The following is a 19,171-nucleotide window of genomic DNA, read 5'->3' on the forward strand; positions in this document are numbered from 1 at the left end:
CTCCCCAGTCCCACCCTCAACTCTCCCTCTTCCCCTTAAGAGAGTGCCAAACATGAAATGACAGTGACCAATGTTGACTTAATGTGGATGTTTAATAATGAAAAAAGTGTGTCAGTTCCAGCGTTAGTTACAAATGGCAGTAAGTATATCGGGTGGCAGCCCTGTAATAATTTTACATCCATCATTCCTTCCTGATGCCTCACTGGCTGCCTGATGGATGGGGATAGCAGAGTTAACTCTTAAGAAACTGCTGTGATCTGCTGAGCTGAAATGAATTCTGTCCCTGCTCTCCCCTTGGGGAGGAGTGGGAAATAAGAATCGCAAACCCGCAGATCCTGCTGCCTTTGAGAAATAAAACACTGGAGCTCACTTTACTAAAGGCATAAGGAGTAGCTGGTTTAACACAGGGGATTTAAATTTCTCTTGCAGTAGAGAATTGTACTTCAATAACGTTTTTTTTCTTCCCCCAATGGTTAGATTTGAACTAGAAAGTCAAGAAAAAACTGAAGGAGAGAAGGGCAGGAAGGAGAGGAAAAGAGAAGGGTTGGTAAAACAAACTCTGACCCCGTGCTTGCTGCAGACACTGAGAGACTGTGGGTCAGACTGGAATAAGTGGTAATGATTGAAACTGGGACCTGGCACAAGCCAGACTTCCCAAACAGGAGAAACCCCTTGGGAATAAGTCCAGAGGCTCTGCACCGAATCACTTTGCAAGAATTGAAACCTGCCCATTTTCATAATCTCCGTAGTATTTTACTGGAAAAATACTTTTACATTCTGAATGACTAGCAGAGACTGCATTATCCACAGACATTACATACGTGCACACTTATCCCTGCAAGTTCAGCAGACTGCTAATAGATATGTCCTGTAATTTGTAGCCCACTCTATTTCTCACTGACCTGTAAAACATTAGGAAAGATGATCAGTGTAATATTTTTGTTCTCTTCTTGCAGTGTGAGCAGAAATCCTTTTGCAATAATTATTATACAGTGTGGGGACTCGGAAGTCTCTTGCAGACAATGGTCTTTTCGAGTCCCTCAACACGAAAGTTAACATGTTATCCTAACAACTATCTACCCTCCTCTTATCACCCTTTTCCCTGTCCTCCTCTTAGTTTTGCTTTGCTGAGGTTCTTCACCAGCAGAAATCCTTGTGTGCAGGTTGCAGTTCTCTTTGTTAATGCTATCAACATGGAGCAGGCAGCTTTCAAAACAAGAAGGCAAACAGGTATTATGTCACCACCCATCCGTCACTGGGGATGTCAGCCTTTCAGTAAGCCCAATCAGCAGCATCAACAGGATCACTGATGGTCCAAGAGTCCTGTTCAAAAGGGCTACTGTACCCATTGTCATCTCTCCTGAAACTTTTCTCCAGTTTGATACAAAACACAGGTCAAGCTTGTACACTACAAAGATCAAAATTGGGTTTACCCAGCACTAATCATTAAACATTTGGATTTACTTCAGCTGGAAGTTTATCTGTCTATCCCCGACCTTCCCCCATTTTTTTGCCATTTGCCTTGTGGAGCTTGTGTATATTTATATTTACAGCCTCTGCATTTAATGGCCACATGCCTTGTTTTCACAGATGGCCAGTGGAAGAATTCCCCTCCCCCTTTTTCTTTTAGTAAAGCCTGCCTTTGGTTTTGCTACTTTTGTCACAGTGCCACTACTCTCAGTTAGCAAGTGCCTACGCACGGGAGGGGGAGATTCTGCAATGAACAATTTTTTTATTCCCCCAAGGATTTTAGCTCTTTATTTTAAAACACTTTTTTTTTTCCTCGTGATTGACCATCATTTAGCAAATACCCAGATACATTTTTCAAAAAAAAGATTAAGTTTGTATATTTATGTGTGTCTTTATTGCATTGCTATGGCAGGGCTGCATGGGCAGGGTTAGCTAATAAAAACATACAGAGGGAGGGACGGATTCTGCCCACAGATGTGTGTGTGAAACTTCCACTGAAGTCAAGGAAAACAGCAGGAAAAGAGGCAAGGGAAGAGCCCTGGATGCTTGCAGCTGCTGCTGAAGTCTGAATGGGAATTTAAGTCTTCTTTCACTCCAGAAGGCAGAGATTGGAAGCATTCACAGCCTACTGTGGATCAGGGAGGACTGCAGCTGTTTATACCGTAGTGGAAATTTTATTAAGCCCAATAAAGATGGATCAACTTCCTCCTGAAAAAAAAAACATACAATTGATTTAGAGTTCTTGTTATGACTTTTCAGCTTTGTGAGTCCTTGGGTTTAAGTTCCAAGCTGTGCCCTACAGCCATGAGAGCTAATTGCTTCCTGAGATTTTTTTTTTTATTGTTTTTACATAATCACATGCCTCCAATCACTAGGGCTTTCAGTGCAGTCATGGGCACCGGCATCAGTGCAGTACCTCTGGTTAGTGCAATAGAGGCTAGGCTTGGTTCTTCTCTGAATTGTGTCCATTTAGTCTCTTGAGGGATCAGCCTGTGTTTTCTGCAGGTGGGGCAGTCTTCTGGGGCATCTACCTGTCCCAGTATGCAGGTGTTCACTTAGCTGAGTATCAAACAGCCTCTAGAGTCTTTGGGGGATGCTGAATTTTACCTTTAATTGTATTGATGCTGATGCTGGGGAGTAGATAAGCTAAGCCTTACTTCATGACTAGAAAAACGTGTTGGTTTCTTTGTTAGGCAATAGCCTAGATAGTATGTTGACTTCTTTGTTAGGGCTGGAAGGAATGTAGCAAAGATACAGCAGACTTCATAATTTGAATACCTTCTATGGAAAAATGGAAAAGAATAGTCTGTATGGCTGTATTGCAGCTATGCAGTTGAGTCACCCATTGTTCATTAAACAAGTGCCAGGAAAGCAGAGACTGTGTTCTTGCTTTCTCTTTGCATGCGTGTAGACCTTCCTTCCCAGGATATCCTGCATGGGTTCTGATATTCGTCTTGTTTCATTCTTGGTGTGCCAACTCTCTTCCCCAGTTAGTGCTTTCTTTCCTCACTGATCAGCTGTACCAGCTTTCTGACTTGCTGTGAAATCCTTGGTTAAAATTTACATGGCAGATTTCATCCAGAGATCTCGAAACTCTTCACAATGGTGGGAAAATGTCACCATCTCCATCCTGTAGAGTTCAGGAAGCCAAGGTGCAGCAACTGAACAATTCACATCAACACAAAGTTACAGACCATGTCAACCCAGGAAACAGTCTGGATGAGAAACTGGATCTTGTAACTCTTAACCTGTTTGCAGTGAGCAGATTACAGCCGGATCTGATTGAGGTCAATGCCTATGCCCACGCTGTGAAAACTTTTCTCTGTTTCGCTTTCCCTTTCCTTTTTATTTCTTCTTTAAAGTAATGGACAGGGCAAGTCCTACCTGCATTTTCATGTGAAAGTCCTGGCATGCATTGTCTCTCAGAGCTCATAACCAAAGAAAAGCTGGACCTCAGTGTACTCTAGAATTGCTACTTCTCATCAGTTTATTTCCAAACTAATTGATATATTTTACTAAGGAAGTCATTCTTTTTCAAATAAAGGATTAAAAAGAAATAATCTTAGGGACCTGACACCTGCCAAATTATTGAGGATTTTCCACTTTTAATTTCAGTGGACTCTGTCATGATTTCAGTGCTTTCAAAGGTACTCACTTGAGAGCCCTTAGAAACCAAAGACCTATGTCCACAATGCACAGCAAAGAAAAAAATTGTATAAATTCCAGCAAATTCTCCCTGTGACTGAGTTTCTGTTTCTGAGAGCAGAGTAGTTAAAACAACTGGGTCTTCTTGATCCACCTGAGTTTTTCCCTATGACACCTCATAGGGAACCTCTCTACTGGGCCCATTTACCAATTCATATGGGTTCTATTCAGATGCAGTGATTTCTACATGGTATTAAAGTAATATGGATTTTAACATGTACTGTAAACCGAAAGATAGCGTTTCTTTACCAAGTGATGTAGCCCCAATTAAGACTGACTGTCATAATTTTGAAAGAAGTACCATAAAATCAGGAAGAGCCAAAAATAAAGAATATTCTTTTATTTTCTTGCTTCTAATGCTGCTTTTAGGTTTTGTGGGTGGATTATTCCATGAAAAAGAGAGATCTCAGATAAGCAAGACTGAAAGAGCTGAGGGGGTGGTGAATGCATTGTTTCTTCATACTCAACTTTGATGCAACAACAACAAAAAAAATCTCCCAAATGATAACTTGCTGTGACATTATAAATAATCTTTCATCTTCTTTGGTGGTCCGCAGAGTTTATATAATTGGAAGGCTAAAACTCTTCTTTGTTGTTTCTTCCCTTTTCATTAGTACAGTAGAAGACTATAAAATTGTGCAGCCAGAAGGGGTTTAACAATTACTGAGTCAACATTTGAAAGTCTCACTCTATTTTATCCTTTTATGCATGTGCTTTTTATGAGTTTTACAGCCCTATAAGCGTTACTTAAGCAAGGTCCATTGCAATGGTGGATCTATAACTTCTCTTTTATTTTATTTTGCTCTCCCTTTTAGCATGTGCCATCAGCAAGAGTCACAATTCCACACTCACAGAGAAATTATAAATTTGAGATTTTAATTTTTTTTATAACATTCAAGAGTGCTAGTTTCAGTTCCTAAAACTACCACTCTTACTAAGGAACCCTTGACAAGTCACATAATGTGTGACTCAGTTTCCCATCTCATAAACAGAGTTAATCATCCTGCCTTTCTTTGTGAAATTTTTTGGTTCATTACCAATGAGTGAAGAATGCTTGGGCAAGGTGATCTTCTACGCAGAAAACCCCAAATCTAAATAGAAGATCCCTCTGAAAAAAAACTGGAAAGTCTCTTATAATAGTTACAGGTGTAACAGGATCTGGGCTGTAACATGGTTTGGACTGGGGCATAGAGAGTGGGCACAGTACCAGTTTTGAAGTACTATGGCGTTAATATGCAAGAGTCTGACTGCAAATAATTCATTATAGGCAAACCTCTGGGCACACCTGTTTCCATTGCCAGTGGTTCCTCTAAGTTCTTCCAGCTCCCTGTCATCCGTAGTGCCTGCCTACCTCATGTTTTCCACATCTTGAAAGGCTGTGGATGAAGATTTTATAACTCAAACTATTCTGATGTTTATTATTGCAAGAGGCAGAGGAATTGCACAGAAAGATTGCTTTTACAAAGTCTTTACTCTTGTCAGATGTAGGATGACTCTTCACCTTCTTGGAGAGTTAAGGAAAATACCACGATGTTGAACGGATAACACCTGGCACCACCAGTGTGTCTGATAATTAAATATGTTTTTCTGTCATAAAGTGAACTTTCATTGCCGGATCATAGCAGCTAATCTGCCTAGTACTTTAAGATTTGGTGCATATTGACCAAGGTATGTGTCAGAATGGTTGATATTTACTGGGCCTTGCTGAGGAGAGACATCTGCTTCTGCACTGCGAACCACATCAGATGCTGTCACAGGCCCTGCTCAGGGGCCTAAGATAAAAACTAGCTTATCAAATCTCAGTCTATTTGAAAATTCCACCTTTAGAGTTTAGATGTGTGAATTTTTCCCACAGAGGAGGACAATAAATAGTTGGACAAACTGTACTTGGTAGGGATGGAGGAGGGGGAATGGAACACTGAAAAGGACAGTAGCAGGCAACCATCTGTTTCTTTTTATGTATTGACACTAAAGGGAACAAAGGTAGCAGGCACTCAATTCATCAGTGTGCTTGTAATTCTGAGGTGCAAGAACCCATGAGCTCCCCTAAAAATGCATTTGGCCTTTCAGTTCACTTGGGATAAGAAAAGCAGGAATGTGAAGTGATGCTCCTGAGCACTCCTCCTCTGGAATTCTACACTGGCTGTTTCTCTGCAGACATCAAACTGAGAGGAAAAATATTCCTGTCAGGGGAAATGGGGGTAGGGTGGGGGGGAGTAGCAAAGTGAAGAGTGGACTGCTTCAGTGAAGCTGCTAACCTTGAATTATGCAATCGGAAAAACGGCTCTTGCCAAAATACAATTCTAACAGAGTTCAGAGTACCGTCAGTGCTTGCCAAATACCCCAGCCAAAAGGATGTCTCAAAGAGGGGGAGGAGGGATCCGTTGCCATATGCCCAGCATTCGCAGTATTCTGGAAGAACTGTGGAGTCCTTCAGGAGTGGAGGCGTGTTCATGGTCTCAGGTGCACCCTGAGCGTTGGTACCATGATCCAGTACAAGATGGGAGTGGTGAGGCTAGAGGGGAATAGGTAAATATATCAGAATGTCTTTATTTCTCAGACCCTCCAAGGTTTTGCTTCACTCTTGTGTAGTAGTGGGAGGAGTTCTGGCAAACATGGTCAGGCTGTTCTACATATGTTTTGACTCTTCTTGTTTTATGTTTCTTCTATGAAAGAGACTGCAACCAAGTTCTTGTCATTTTTAGATCAATGTTTTGTTAAACTATGACAGCTATCCATGACAGAGAGCCAAGTAACTTTTGCAGCTGACCACAAAACTGAGTCTGACTTGTGGTGCTTAGTCATTTTTTATATATTTTTTTCTACATGACACATTCCATGTGTGTATGTGTTTTTCATTGTTCTTTTAAATATAATTAGAACATTTCTAGGAGCTGTGGTACAAATCAGTCTTCTCTGGCAGATGAATTTCTTTGATTAATAAAGTTTTAGGAACTTCTCATCACATTGTGGCTATTGATAAAACCTCTCTGTTTATACTTTGAACAATCGGGCTGTTGTGGGTTTGATTGCTCTCTACAATACTATCTTCTCTGGTTTGCCCATTAGAATTTTAAATGATCCAGTCAACAGAGTTCTTGCTGCCCCTGCAGAGAGCCTCTCCCACAATCCAATAGGAATGACCATTAGGATAGACGTTTCATTTCTGCTGAAGTCCTTCATAGAGAAAAAAGATGTTTATAGGATGTCTTTCAGCCTTCTGAGGTCTGGTACAAAATTCAGAAATTTAGAAGGAAAACAATCACTTCAACTTCAGTGAGATTCTTGTGTTTATTCTCCTGCGAGAGCAGAAGCGTTCCTTGGTGTTTGTTTTCACTGCTTTGTCCTGTCTGATTTTTGGCAGGTGTCACAAGCAATTCTTCACACCACTTTCCTAGGTTTGGACCAACCTTACCTGCTCTTCCTGTAAATATTGGTGCTAGGCTGCAGTAGATGTGACTTGTGCATTTTTCACAGGATGAATAGCATTTCATACCTGAAGCAAAGGGGTGTTCTTCTGAACCCAACATGCATGCACCCACCTGTTATCACTGGATGATGCCTCAGCTTTACACAGTGGAGTGGTGGTAGTTTTGAGAACGTGTAATTTGCTGTTGAGTTAAGATAGTGATAATAAATAGATCCTAGTTTTATATAAACTTTAAATCATTGTGAAATTCTTGTCTGAAGTTCTTATATAGGTGTCCATGTTGGGGGGGTTGGAACTAGTTGACCTTTAAGGTCTGTTCCAACCCAAACCTTTCTATGGTTCTGTGAGAGGAGGCTGGGATAGCAATGTCAGCAGGTTGCCAGTTTATTTGGGATCAGGGAAGACAAAAGTTTCTCCTTTGTTTCTTTGGAGGTTCCATAAATGCTTCCTCCATAAACTGGAAGACTCTGTAGGAAAGGTAAGGAGATGCTTCCATCAAAAGAAAAACAGTAAGTCATCAATGAACTGCTTTCAAGCAAAACAGCATGGGAATGTTGCTTAGCCCCTTTTGAATATTTTGTAATTGTAGAAGTGTTTCTGTACGTCAGAATTGGGGAAAATAAGCTGCAGGGTGTTTAATGGAAAGAGCATAGGGCATGAAATCACAATGCTGCTTACGTATTGTCAGGCTTTTGCATCCTGCCAGGGTGTTGCTGATCTCTTTCTGCTCTCCTAATTCTGTTTTAGGGGGTTTTTAGGTGGGTGGTTTTTGATGTTTGGGGTTTTTTTTAATGCTTAGGTTGGAAGGGATCTTAAACATCATCTATTTGCAACTCCTCTGCCATAAGCAGGGACACCTTCCGCTAGACCAGGTTGCTCAGAGCTCCATTTAAACTGGCCTTCAACACTTCCAGGGATGGGGCATCCACAGTTTCTCTGGGCAACCAGTGCCAGTGCCTCACCACCCTCACAGTAAAGAATTTCTTCATAATACCCAATCTAAACCTACTCTCTCTCAGTTTGAAGCCATTCCCCCTTGTCCTGTCACTCCAGGCCCTTCTAAATAGTCTCTCTCCATCTTTTTTGTAGGCTCCCTTCAGGTACTGGAAGGCCACAATTAGGTCACTGCAAAGCCTTCTCTTTTCCTTGTTGAACAATCCCAACTCTCATAGCCTTTCCTCATAGGAGAAGTGCAGTTGCAGAGGCTCAGGAAAGAACAGACTTATTAATGCCTTTATACTTAAACATTTCTAAACATCAACAAAGAAAAGTACAACTGGCTGCTTCGACTTCCTCTGTTTCAACAGCAACGTCATGGAGAAGGTCTTTTTAACTGCCAGTTTATCACTGCTGATTGAATTATATTGTCATTCCCTACGTTGAAGCAGGAGGGAGTAAAATTGTCACTGTGTTAGAAGGGTGGTCTCCCCGCTTACCCATGTTTCAGTTCTCCGGAGAGCCATCTCCAAGCGCGGGGCCGTACAGAGCATCCCAGGAGCTCAGCACTCTTCTGGCATTCCCTCTCAGCCCCTCTTCCATCATGCCTGTGCTCTCTCACTTCATCTGATGTGGCTGTACCTCAAAATGCAAAACTTTGCCTAAGATGGATAGCGGCAGAGCATCTGTAGGCTTGTTAAGTCAGACTCTGATAAACGAGCCGCACGCGGTGCGTACCTTGCAGACAGCATGCCGGAGTATTCGCTGACCTTAAGACTCAATCAGATCATGTTGGCAGAGTGTGGTTCTGAATGTAACTGCCTCCGACTTCAAGAGCTGCGTTTACTGCATAAAGGAAAAGCTGTTAAGCCTGTGCCCTTTGCGCTCTCGGCTCTGTTTCTCTAAGAGGTTTATGCGTGATTCCAGAAAAGTCTGCAACAGAATAACTCCCCTCCCCCTTGATATACCCAAAAAGAGGAAATGTTCTTTTATATTTTAGGTTGGTGACAGCATTTTAAAATGATTTCTGACATAAAAATTGTTGAACTCTAGCACTGTGAAGTTGATGGTAAATAGATTTTTTTCCCCCTGAGGAAAAACTGTTGATTTCCATGATATATCTGTGATCCATTTGGAAGAAGTACAAGGTCAACCTACTCCTGACTTTCTGACTGCTGACAGGTTGCTTTGGAAATGAGAACTGAGTTAAAACCAATAGATCAAAGAGTTTGGTAAAGCTAAATGCCTGAATAGTTCAGGTGCTTATTCAAAGCTTGTCCAAGCTTTCTGGATCTCTGTGCCTGGTAGTGTTATGGAAGCCCTTTTGCTTGTGATAGGCTGACTCTGCTGCATGAGCTTTTCCTTAAAAAACCAAGAGGATAACTCATCTTGCACACTTCCCCTGGTGACGCGTCAGGGTATAGACAGAGCACCAGGAGTGCGAAAGGGATCTGCAACAAAAATGAATGTGAGGAGTAGGAAAGTTAACCTCATATTCCCTAAACTCTGTGAGCATACAAAGTTGAGCAGATTAGCCTTGTTTCTAACTCTCTTGAGAAAATCTTTCTTCAATGACTTTCATGAATTTGAACCATTCTTTGAATTGCAGATGCAGGGACATCACATCGCAGGAAGCGTTTCTGTATTTGCATTGTTCTCTGTTCTGTTTTCTTCTGTAACATAACCCAGTGACATTATTAGGCTACACAGAAGTTGCAAAGTCTCTGGTTGCCGTGTGAAATCTGAACTTTTTTTTTTAGTTTATTGATCTTTTACAGTCATCAGGAGTGGAATAGAGCAAGGAAACAGTGATCTTTCTTTCAGGAAGAAACTCAAAAGAATTTTTTTGACTGGAGCCACTTTATTATCATGCTGTATCATGTCATTTTCTTAGCTTTGCAAAAGGCACAGTGCCTAACATTTTGAAATGTTAGTATTGCTTCCCTGAAAGATTTATTTTTAAACATATGATTGTCAGGAAGATAGAATGTTTATGAGCAAAAGTCATTGGGAAAACAAAAACAGTTGGAAAATGGAACACCTTTGTATTTGTAAAGTCAAACAATTCAGGGGGAAGCGAGGTGTTTTGAAGAGAACATTGGAATTAATGGGCCTGGCATGTTGTTCTGGCAATGTCTTTAGACACCACTGCAGCCTGACAGATTAATTGGCAGCACACACTAGCCTGTTGCAATCCAGGGTTCACAGTTAGTTCTGACTAGATGAATGACGGACGGGGTGTTAGTAGGGTTGGGCAAAACAGTCTGGACGAGAACACAAACTGCTGCCCAAGTATCGTGCTTAATTCAGGCTGACCCTTTCCCAAGGCCTGAATAAGTTTGAACTGCAGGGTGTTTTTTTTTTCCCTACGGGCTGCTTCCTAAAATACAGCTTTAAAAAAAAAAAAAAAAAAAAAAAAAAGGGAAAGTCACGCATGTCCCTGCACTTTGATTGCAGGCTGGAAATAGAATAAAACAATAAATACATTGCAAAAGAGTGTGTATCATCTAAACTTTGAATCCAGCTTTGCAGTCCCAGGGACATAGAGAGTTGAAATATTCTTCAGATGTGCAGCCAATTTTATCATGCCGAGCTAACCAATCTTTTCAACACTATGGAGTTTGCTCATCACTAGCTAATAAGCAAGTTTTAAAAAGGACTTTACGGTAGAGTCTGCAACCATATCTCTTCCAGAAAAAACATTATTATGTATTGTTAAATACCTGGCTCAGTAAACTGTTGTGAATGGTTATCCAGCTTCCCTATCAACCTTCTAAATTACATATGAACTTTGTGATTGCAACGTTTAATTATTTTCCTGATCCAAATCCCGTCATCTTGCCCATATAGGACAAAACAACACTGGAGACCCTGACTCAGCAGTTGGCAGTAAAACAGAGCGAAGACGGAAAGTTTAGCCACGCAATGATGGATTTCAACATGAGTGGAGATTCTGACGGTCAGTACAAATGGCTTATCCTAATTTCCAGGTTTGTGTGTGCGTATCAGCGGGATCTGGGGGAGAATCCAAGTGCTTTGGAGGCCTGTGAGCAGTTAGCAATAAGCGACTGTGAAAGAAGGCAGGAAAAAGTGATTCATCATGGGGCGTTTTAAGTCTGGAGGTTGATTTTTAGCCTTCCCTCTGTACACTGAAGGTCTCAAGAAGGGACAAAGAATGTATTTCTGATAGTAAAAGGGACTAAAGAGGGCAAATATATGTGTTATAAGTGAGATCACACAGGGAATCCCAGAAGTGTAGACCTGATCCTCCGTAAGTGTTGCGTGCTCTGAATCTGTGGGAACTTTATTGGTTTGATAAAGCAAGCATAATGTTTGTTTGTTTCTCTGCTATTGCATATATTGTTATGGAGATGTCAGCACAAAGCCAGGCAGATATGTAAGTATTTTTTTGCTAGTTAGAGAATTGCTTAAGAAGAAATGCTTGATGTTGCCGTATATTACTCCCTTTCGCTCACAAAAAAGGTAGAAGATGGGTAACATATGCATTCTCTAAGCAAGAAAGGAAGAAAGTAAAAAGTAAATCTATGTTGAAAAATATAGGCTTTACGTTATTGAGCAGTAAAAGATGTTTTAGAAAAGCTGTTTAATGCCTTGTATTGAAAAAAACCAGTCTAAAGTCTTCATCAAGTCTATGCTATGTGATACTGAATTAACAGAGTAATTAAACTAGACAATATACAATATATTTAACATTAACCAATTATGAACATGGACTCATTGAATGTGCAGCACCTCACATGGGTTACTAAAGGCAGAGGTAGCTGCATAACGAAAAACAAGCTGGGAATGTTTTTCTCTTTCTTTTTAGGAAGTGCAGGAGTCTCAGAGTCTCGAATTTATCGGGAATCCAGAGGGCGCGGTAGCAATGAACCCCATATCAAGCGCCCAATGAACGCATTCATGGTGTGGGCTAAAGACGAACGGAGGAAGATCCTTCAAGCCTTCCCCGACATGCACAACTCCAACATCAGCAAGATATTAGGTAAGAGTGATAGAGCACTGTTCTTTCAGAGCAAAACTCAAAAATATTTTGAATTAATAGAGCCGAGCACCTGAAACAACGGAAGTGCTGTCTCTCTATTGTGCAGCTTCATCACTGCACCAAGGACAAAAGTGATATGAGCTTCCGCTGTGCTACCCGGCAGTATGCATTAAGCATAACCTGACATCTTCTTGTGTCTTTGTAATTACTGAGACTGTGGTGGTAATTTTGGTTTGAAAACATGAACTGAATAGACAAAAAGTTCATTTCATTAGGCTGTTGAACAAGCACAAAATAATTGCTGTCATTTATTTGCCCACATATTTCATCAATCTAGTTTCTCTGAGGTAGCACACTACAGTATTTGATTTGTGCCATAGAAGTTTCTGTCTCCACTTGTACATCAAGCTGCTGAGCACGACTCTTTGAGTGTGACCATCCAGCCAATTATTTATCCACCAAAGGGTCCGTAAATCAAATCCACGTCTTTCCAGTTTAGAGATAAGGATGCCATGTGGGACAGTGTCAAATGCTTTTCGCAAGTCCAGGTAGATGACGTTGGTCACTCTTCCCTTGTCCACCAGCAGTGTTACCCCAGTTCACCTGTCAGTTCCCTCAGGACCTGCAGATGCATCTCAGGATCCATGGACATGGAGGTTCCATGGACTTGTGCACCTTTAGGTTCTCAAATTGAATCTTCTCCTACAGTGGTGGTTTTTCATTCTCCCATAGTCTGATAAGAACCCTGAAATTAAGAAAAAAGAAACATCAGATCTAGTTTCCATATCCTCTGCCCTTTACATTCCAAGTAATATTTGTGATGAATGTCATCTACTGAATCTCATGCCATAGTCTTCCAACTTTTCACTACTTGCTCAGATTCTCACTACCATGTTCTGTCCAAAGTCACTCCTCTGTGACATGCTGAATGATACAGCAGGTGACTGATAAGGCTCTCTGAAGCCCATGAATCACTGTTCTGGAGAAAAAAAAAAAAATAAAAAAAAAATAATCTGTGACCAAATTAGAGATGTTGAATTTTTACTGAGAAAAACTGTTACAGCACCTAAGCACCCCTCAGGCCAGTGGCTAAGCAGAGAACATGTTTACCTGGGCTGCAGGTCTCAGTGGTTTTGCAGACTACTCAAGAAATGTAATGGCAGCATTAACCAGCTGCAGGTCTGGTAAATAGGCTGAGTTTAGACTGGTCAGAGGTTTGAGGCTTGTGTTGATGAGAGTGGTATTATGAAAAGTTAGCAGGGGGCAAGTGGAAATGAGATAAATTGGTTGGAGTGGCAGAATGTATTGCTGTGGATGGCAGATGTGATGATATTAACCCGTGATTTAAAGGGTGGCACAAAATGATTAGATTAGTTATGGGAACAGGATTAGAAGGCTAAATTGGTTATGTTGATGGTAAAATAATCTTATACTGGTTAAAAGGGATTATACTGGTCAGAGGTGTATGATGTGATTAGCCGGAGGACAGGGCAGTAATAGTTTTGGTCTGTTTCTAAATTGAGAGTAGACCTGGTTAAACCTGTTTTTAAATAATCAGCTTCAGAAATCTACAAGATCATTCTGAATGGCCCTTTTCATATAGAAAGTACAAAGAGAGCTTGATGTTTTCCCTCTTAACTGATTGTTTTGGATAACAACCTCCGACAGCACGCTGCTAATTCATTCTGCTTAAAACAGGCGCTTGAGCTGGGCTGACATTTTACGCAGTCTCTGGGGATCCTGGTTGACATTTTAAAGGGCTTCTAAGCATTTTATAATACCCTAAAATCTGGTTTTAATAAGCCATTCTGCTGAAATTGTTAACATAAGGAATCACCTTTTACTATTTGGCACTAGATCAGGAAGATATGGGGACATCTTTTTCTGATTAGATATACAGTAGTTGGAGTAAAATGTGCAAATTCATTACAGATCCTGTTGAGGTGACAGACAGTATAGCTGACTCCAAACTCTTTCTGTTTTGCTGCCAGATATGGGGAAAAGCAAGGTCTGAGGCAGTGAGAGATGATGTTTCTATTTCTTTCCAGCATCACATTTAATTTTTTCATTCTACCTCTGCAATGGAGAGGGATGTCCTGACGTCTTCCTTCTTGACAGAAACGTTACAAAGGTCTTCCCTCAATTGCAAAAGGCCAGTCTTTTGAAGTCAGCAGGGAGCTGTCTGTTAACTGGCGTAGGGTGAGCAACTAGAAGCTTACGGTTCAGCCAGGTATCAGGGTCTCCTTATTAGAAAGCCACAATTTTTCCTTCCCATTTTTCCAGCAGTACTGCTACACATTGAGGTCAGAGAGCTCATTGTCACAGAGAGCAGCTTAGATAGAGTTCTCACTGATCGAGGGTCATTTTTATAGTAAAATGAGAGGAGGTGCCCTTCCCAGCACTAGAATTCTCTAGGGATTATGTTTGACACTGTGGTATTATGTTTTGAGCATAAAAATTAGATACACGGATTTGTCACTAAATTCATCTGTGCATACGTTTGTCATCCATCTGTTCATTGCAACTTAAACTTGCAGATAATGATTTTTTTTTAGTAAATTGTTAAAAAAGTGCTGAAGTGGGTCTGCTGGACCCTATCAATTTAATAATGCATTGTTTAGATATTTTTGTAAATATTTTAATTAATTTCACTGAGAAATCTACATGAAGATATTAGGAAACAGTGAAGTTAAACACTGCCTTCAGAAATTCTCTCGGGATGTGTAAGTGTGTGAATACAAGCCTATACATGTACCTATACATTATACAACTGTTTGTGTATGTGAGGGTATTTATTAAACATAAAATCAGCCTGAATCGGGTACTCAGATTGAAAAATGTCAGTCTGATGGACTAAAAGTTAGAGAATATTGCAAACAGCTGAAAATTCTTATCAGATAAACTTGGCTTAAAATCAGCAATAAGCAAAGCTCTGAACATGCAGGCACATGTGTGCCTGGGCAAAAGTGTCTGTGCATACATGAGGGCATCTCATTTCTGCCCTGGATTCTAATATTTGCCCTCTCCAGATGTGTTCACAGTCACACATAGCTATGTGAGCATAGCTCTAATTGCCCTGCCTCACTTTGGGGACCGAAGCCATGCTTGGTACTGAAGTCTTGTAAATTTTATTTTTTTTTTTTTTACCTAAATATTTCAGCCACCAGATCAGAGAGAATTGTGCAAGAATCTCGCTTGTCATTATGTATTCATCCAGAGAGGGGAACAGGTTCTTGTTTTCATAGTCAAGGAGAAAGCCTTGCATACTTGACCCACTCAAAGCTTTCCAACACAGATGGTGAGCAGAAAGCTCACCCAAGAGTGTAAATCTTCCCTTAAAAAAAAAAAGATTTTTCAAGATTCTTTGATCATACCTTGTTTGGGCTTGGGTTTGGCATTGTGCATAGGTACCCATGCCTGCCTGTGTATATTTATAGACACATAAAACAATGAGAGATAAAGCTATTACAAATGTATTTTGTCCAAACATAAGGTATTCTTAACCAGTTTTAGTATGTTGATTGGCAGTACTCATTCATAACTTGAGCTGTTGCTTCAAATTCAAAGAGCAGAGTTATGTATTCTTCAGACTTTGAAAATTTCAGATTAAGACCAGTCAGAGAGCTGGTTGGATTATGTATATGACTAAGAAGGGAAAATGATAAAATGTACATAACAAGGGTTTATCAACAGAAAATGTGCCCTTTTTTAAAATTTGACGACATTGTTTGTTTAATTATGTATGATACTTCAAAACATACTAGTAAATTATATTTAGTATATTTTGTAAAAACACTGAAGTCATAGTAAGAGGAGGTATCACTGCAGAAGGCAGCTGTTAAAAATTTTCTAGGAAGAGAGGTGAAACTGCCAGGATTTTTGTTGTTTTCAGTTTGCAGCTCAGGAAGGAAAAACATCAGAAATTACATTTATGTATAAATATTATATGTGTAACTGTATGTACCAATATTATGCATCAAAATTTCACTTTTTATGGCCCTGATCCTGCAAAGATGTGTGTGTTTGCCTAACTTCACCCACTATTTATGGATCTTTTCACATTAGGAGGTAGGAATCTGCATGCCCAGATTTGACTGTAGGATTGCAGCAAGTGAACTAACACAACAGAACAGGAACCGTGCTGGAATAGAGCAGTTTCATGGCAGTTCTGCAACAACTGCCTTCAATTTTTGCTTTTCTGTCCACCTGTCTGTCTCAGAATACGTCTGAGTTCCTAGACTGCAGATCCCTTCACAGCATATAAAGCAAATGTCAAGATTTGTTTAAAGACTGAGGGTTTCAACTTTTCTATTCATAAATAAGTGATTGAGCAGCAGGAAAAGAAGCTAGGGCAGGTTTTCTAAGCCACTAGGATTTCAGCAGGTCTGTGATTAGAGGACTCTAGCTTTAGATTAACTGCTATGATTTTCTTTGTATGCTGAAACACCAGTATGCCAGTGTCTGTGAGGTAGAATTTGAAAGCAGAGCCACAACTGGGCATCTTCCAGTAGAGCTTGCGTGTTTTATCCTGAATTCTTAACATCGTTCAACACAGGCCTGATCTATGTTTCCATCTTCTGCAGCATTAGGAGGTGTGCAGTGTTTTGGCAATCTCCACATGTTTACCACTGTGTCATTCAGCCCAAAATCTAGGAGGTACTATATGTGGAAAGTTGGTGTCACTTTTTCTAGCCGCTCTCTTTGCCAGAAAAAGCTTGGAATAATTTCTTTGCGGGAGACAAGGCTGCTGACTGTGATTCTGTCCGCAGAGCTTTGCTGCTCTGTGTAATACAGAGCACAGTCACAGATCCCCCTGTACAGACACTACCTCAGTATGGCATACGAAGAGCCGTGCAGGAGTTTCAGTCCAAATCCTAGAAGCCACCTAGTCATGCTGGTATGGTGCTGTGCCTAAGCTAATAACAATGTCATTAAACTGCTTCCCATTCCAGGACTAGCTGGGGGATCTCTGCATGTTACCTGTTGTAAATATCATGACAAATGACAGTTTTGTCTCCAAATCAGTGCTTGTTAAGAAAGAGATGTCCATTGTCTTCAGAATGAAGGCGTCACTGTTTACAAATCGCTTATCTCTAGGTGTGAGATCAGGCTGTACCAGCCCTTTATTCCATGCTCCAGTTTGGGCTTCTGGAGAAAAGATTCAAAGAGCAATGGGAGAAATCGTGTCAATAATCAGAAGAGACCTTCCTAGAGTGAATAAAACTGTTTTCTTTCCTGGGAAGGGGTAACTGTGCTCTCTATATTGCCAGTCTTGGGGGCACAGTGAGCTAAGACCAGCCTGAGTAATATAGCATGAGCTAAGTACAGTATGAGTAACCATAAAAACGAAGAACAAGAGGAAGTCAAGTATGAGATATGGCATTATGAACCCATTACATTGACAAACTATTCAAACTTTTTTTCCAATGGGAAAATTGACTATTTTCCAATAAAGTTTTCCTTCTAGGCCACATGTTTCACAGCTTGGATCATTCCTGTTACTTGAAATGTATCTTAGCCTGAAGCACTTCCATATTTCATGGGAAAATAAAATAGGGTAACTGATTCAAGAAGTTTTACTTTCAGCTCTCATATTTATGTCCTTTAAGAAATATTAGTTTATGACTTTCAGGAGGTATTCGAAAACAGTTGCAAAGTCCTCATTATATGCCTAGCTCAGTTATCCACATTAACATAGGCAGAAAACAAGACTGCCAGCAATGAAGCCATAGTGCAACTCTGCACAGAGGTGTGCCAGTATCCCAGTGCTCTTCCCTTCATGACACACACTAAATTCTATAAGCTGGAGCTGGCAGCGTTCCCCAGGACTTGGTCTTGGAGTTAAAACCCTGATGAAACATATGGCATAGTTTATAGCTTTTAGAGGCATTGCTTCAGGCTCTTTGCAGGCTCCTGTACCTGACTGCATAGCATTTACAATCACTTCTACTTCTCATAAACCTGGAAGCCAGAAAGATCCCGTGTTTGTCATGAACAGTCCCAAGCTCATGCCTTGATCCAGCCGTGGTGGATCACTGTGACTAGATGGCAGCACAGGAGTGGTGCCTCCTCTGGACAGGAGGTGAAAACAGGCCCATGGCCAAGGAAAAGTGTGGGGACGTAGCAGCCCAGACTCTGTGTATCTAAGGGGTCTTTGGACATTCCTCTAAAATATGCGACTTTGTTTTCTAAAACAAAGTGTCAGTGATTGCCCGTTATCAGGATAATGGTTTTACTTCCCACCTGAAAGGCATTATGATGTAGATAAATTTCAATAAAATATTGAGTCAAAACTTCAAGTGCCGTCTCTGCCTCCTGGCCATAACCAAGAGGTTTACCAGTAAAATACAAACAAGACCTGACCCCTGTCTAGAAGCTCTGACAGATTCCCAGCCCAAAGCGATATGACCGTAGGTATCTTGTTCTGGGTGACCTACTTGTTTCTCTGCCTTTCAGTGTTTGGGGATGAGTAGAATCTCTTTGGTTTTTTTTTTTAATTTTTTTTTTTTCCCTTGGTGACAGGATCTCGCTGGAAAGCTATGACAAACCTAGAGAAGCAGCCATACTATGAGGAGCAGGCCCGACTCAGCAAACAGCACCTGGAGAAATACCCAGACTACAAATACAAGCCAAGGCCGAAGCGTACCTGCCTTGTAGATGGCAAAAAACTACGCATTGGCGAGTACAAGGCTATCATGCGCAACAGACGCCAGGAGATGAGGCAGTATTTTAATGTTGGGTATGGGACCTTTAAAAGCTACTGCTCTTTTCATTAAAAAAAAAAAAAATTCAGGGAGAATTGTTAATTCAGTGTGGTAAATGTTATCGTTTATTGGCAGGAACATTAGATATTGCCAGCAGAAAATGAAGCTTAAACTTTATAACAGCGTGTTCCAGGCGGAAGTTAGGCAGTTAGGGATCTTTTTGTTGGCTCTGCTATATGCTCATCTTAAAGCCTCAGCCAAGTGTCTCGTTTCCACTCTGATCATGAAAAAAAAAAAGCTTAAGATTTTCCAATGAAACGTAAGTCTTCTAATAAAGCCTTATAACTATTACTTTATTATGAGGCCTGAGAGAGTATATCTGAATGAATCTGTGGTAGTGCCTCATGATCCAAAAGCCAAAAT

The 19,171-nt window shown here is 40.7% G+C and overlaps 1 protein-coding gene across 16 annotated transcripts in view; it reads left to right on the forward strand.

Annotated features, from left to right (window-relative positions):
- SOX5 (SRY-box 5) overlaps positions 1–19,171 on the forward strand; it is a 640,197-nt gene that overhangs the window by 612,237 nt on the left and 8,789 nt on the right. For all 16 annotated transcript variants that reach the window (XM_027659186.1, XM_027659196.1, XM_027659172.1 and 13 more), the window contains 3 exons: positions 10,892–11,000; positions 11,871–12,044; positions 18,567–18,783. In XM_027659186.1, coding sequence (XP_027514987.1) covers positions 10,892–11,000; positions 11,871–12,044; positions 18,567–18,783 — 500 coding nt within the window. The remainder of the gene's footprint in view (positions 1–10,891; positions 11,001–11,870; positions 12,045–18,566; positions 18,784–19,171) is intronic.

This window comes from Corapipo altera, unplaced genomic scaffold, assembly GCF_003945725.1.
Source record: "Corapipo altera isolate COAL_440 unplaced genomic scaffold, ASM394572v1 1, whole genome shotgun sequence".
NCBI classification, from domain to species: domain Eukaryota; kingdom Metazoa; phylum Chordata; class Aves; order Passeriformes; family Pipridae; genus Corapipo; species Corapipo altera.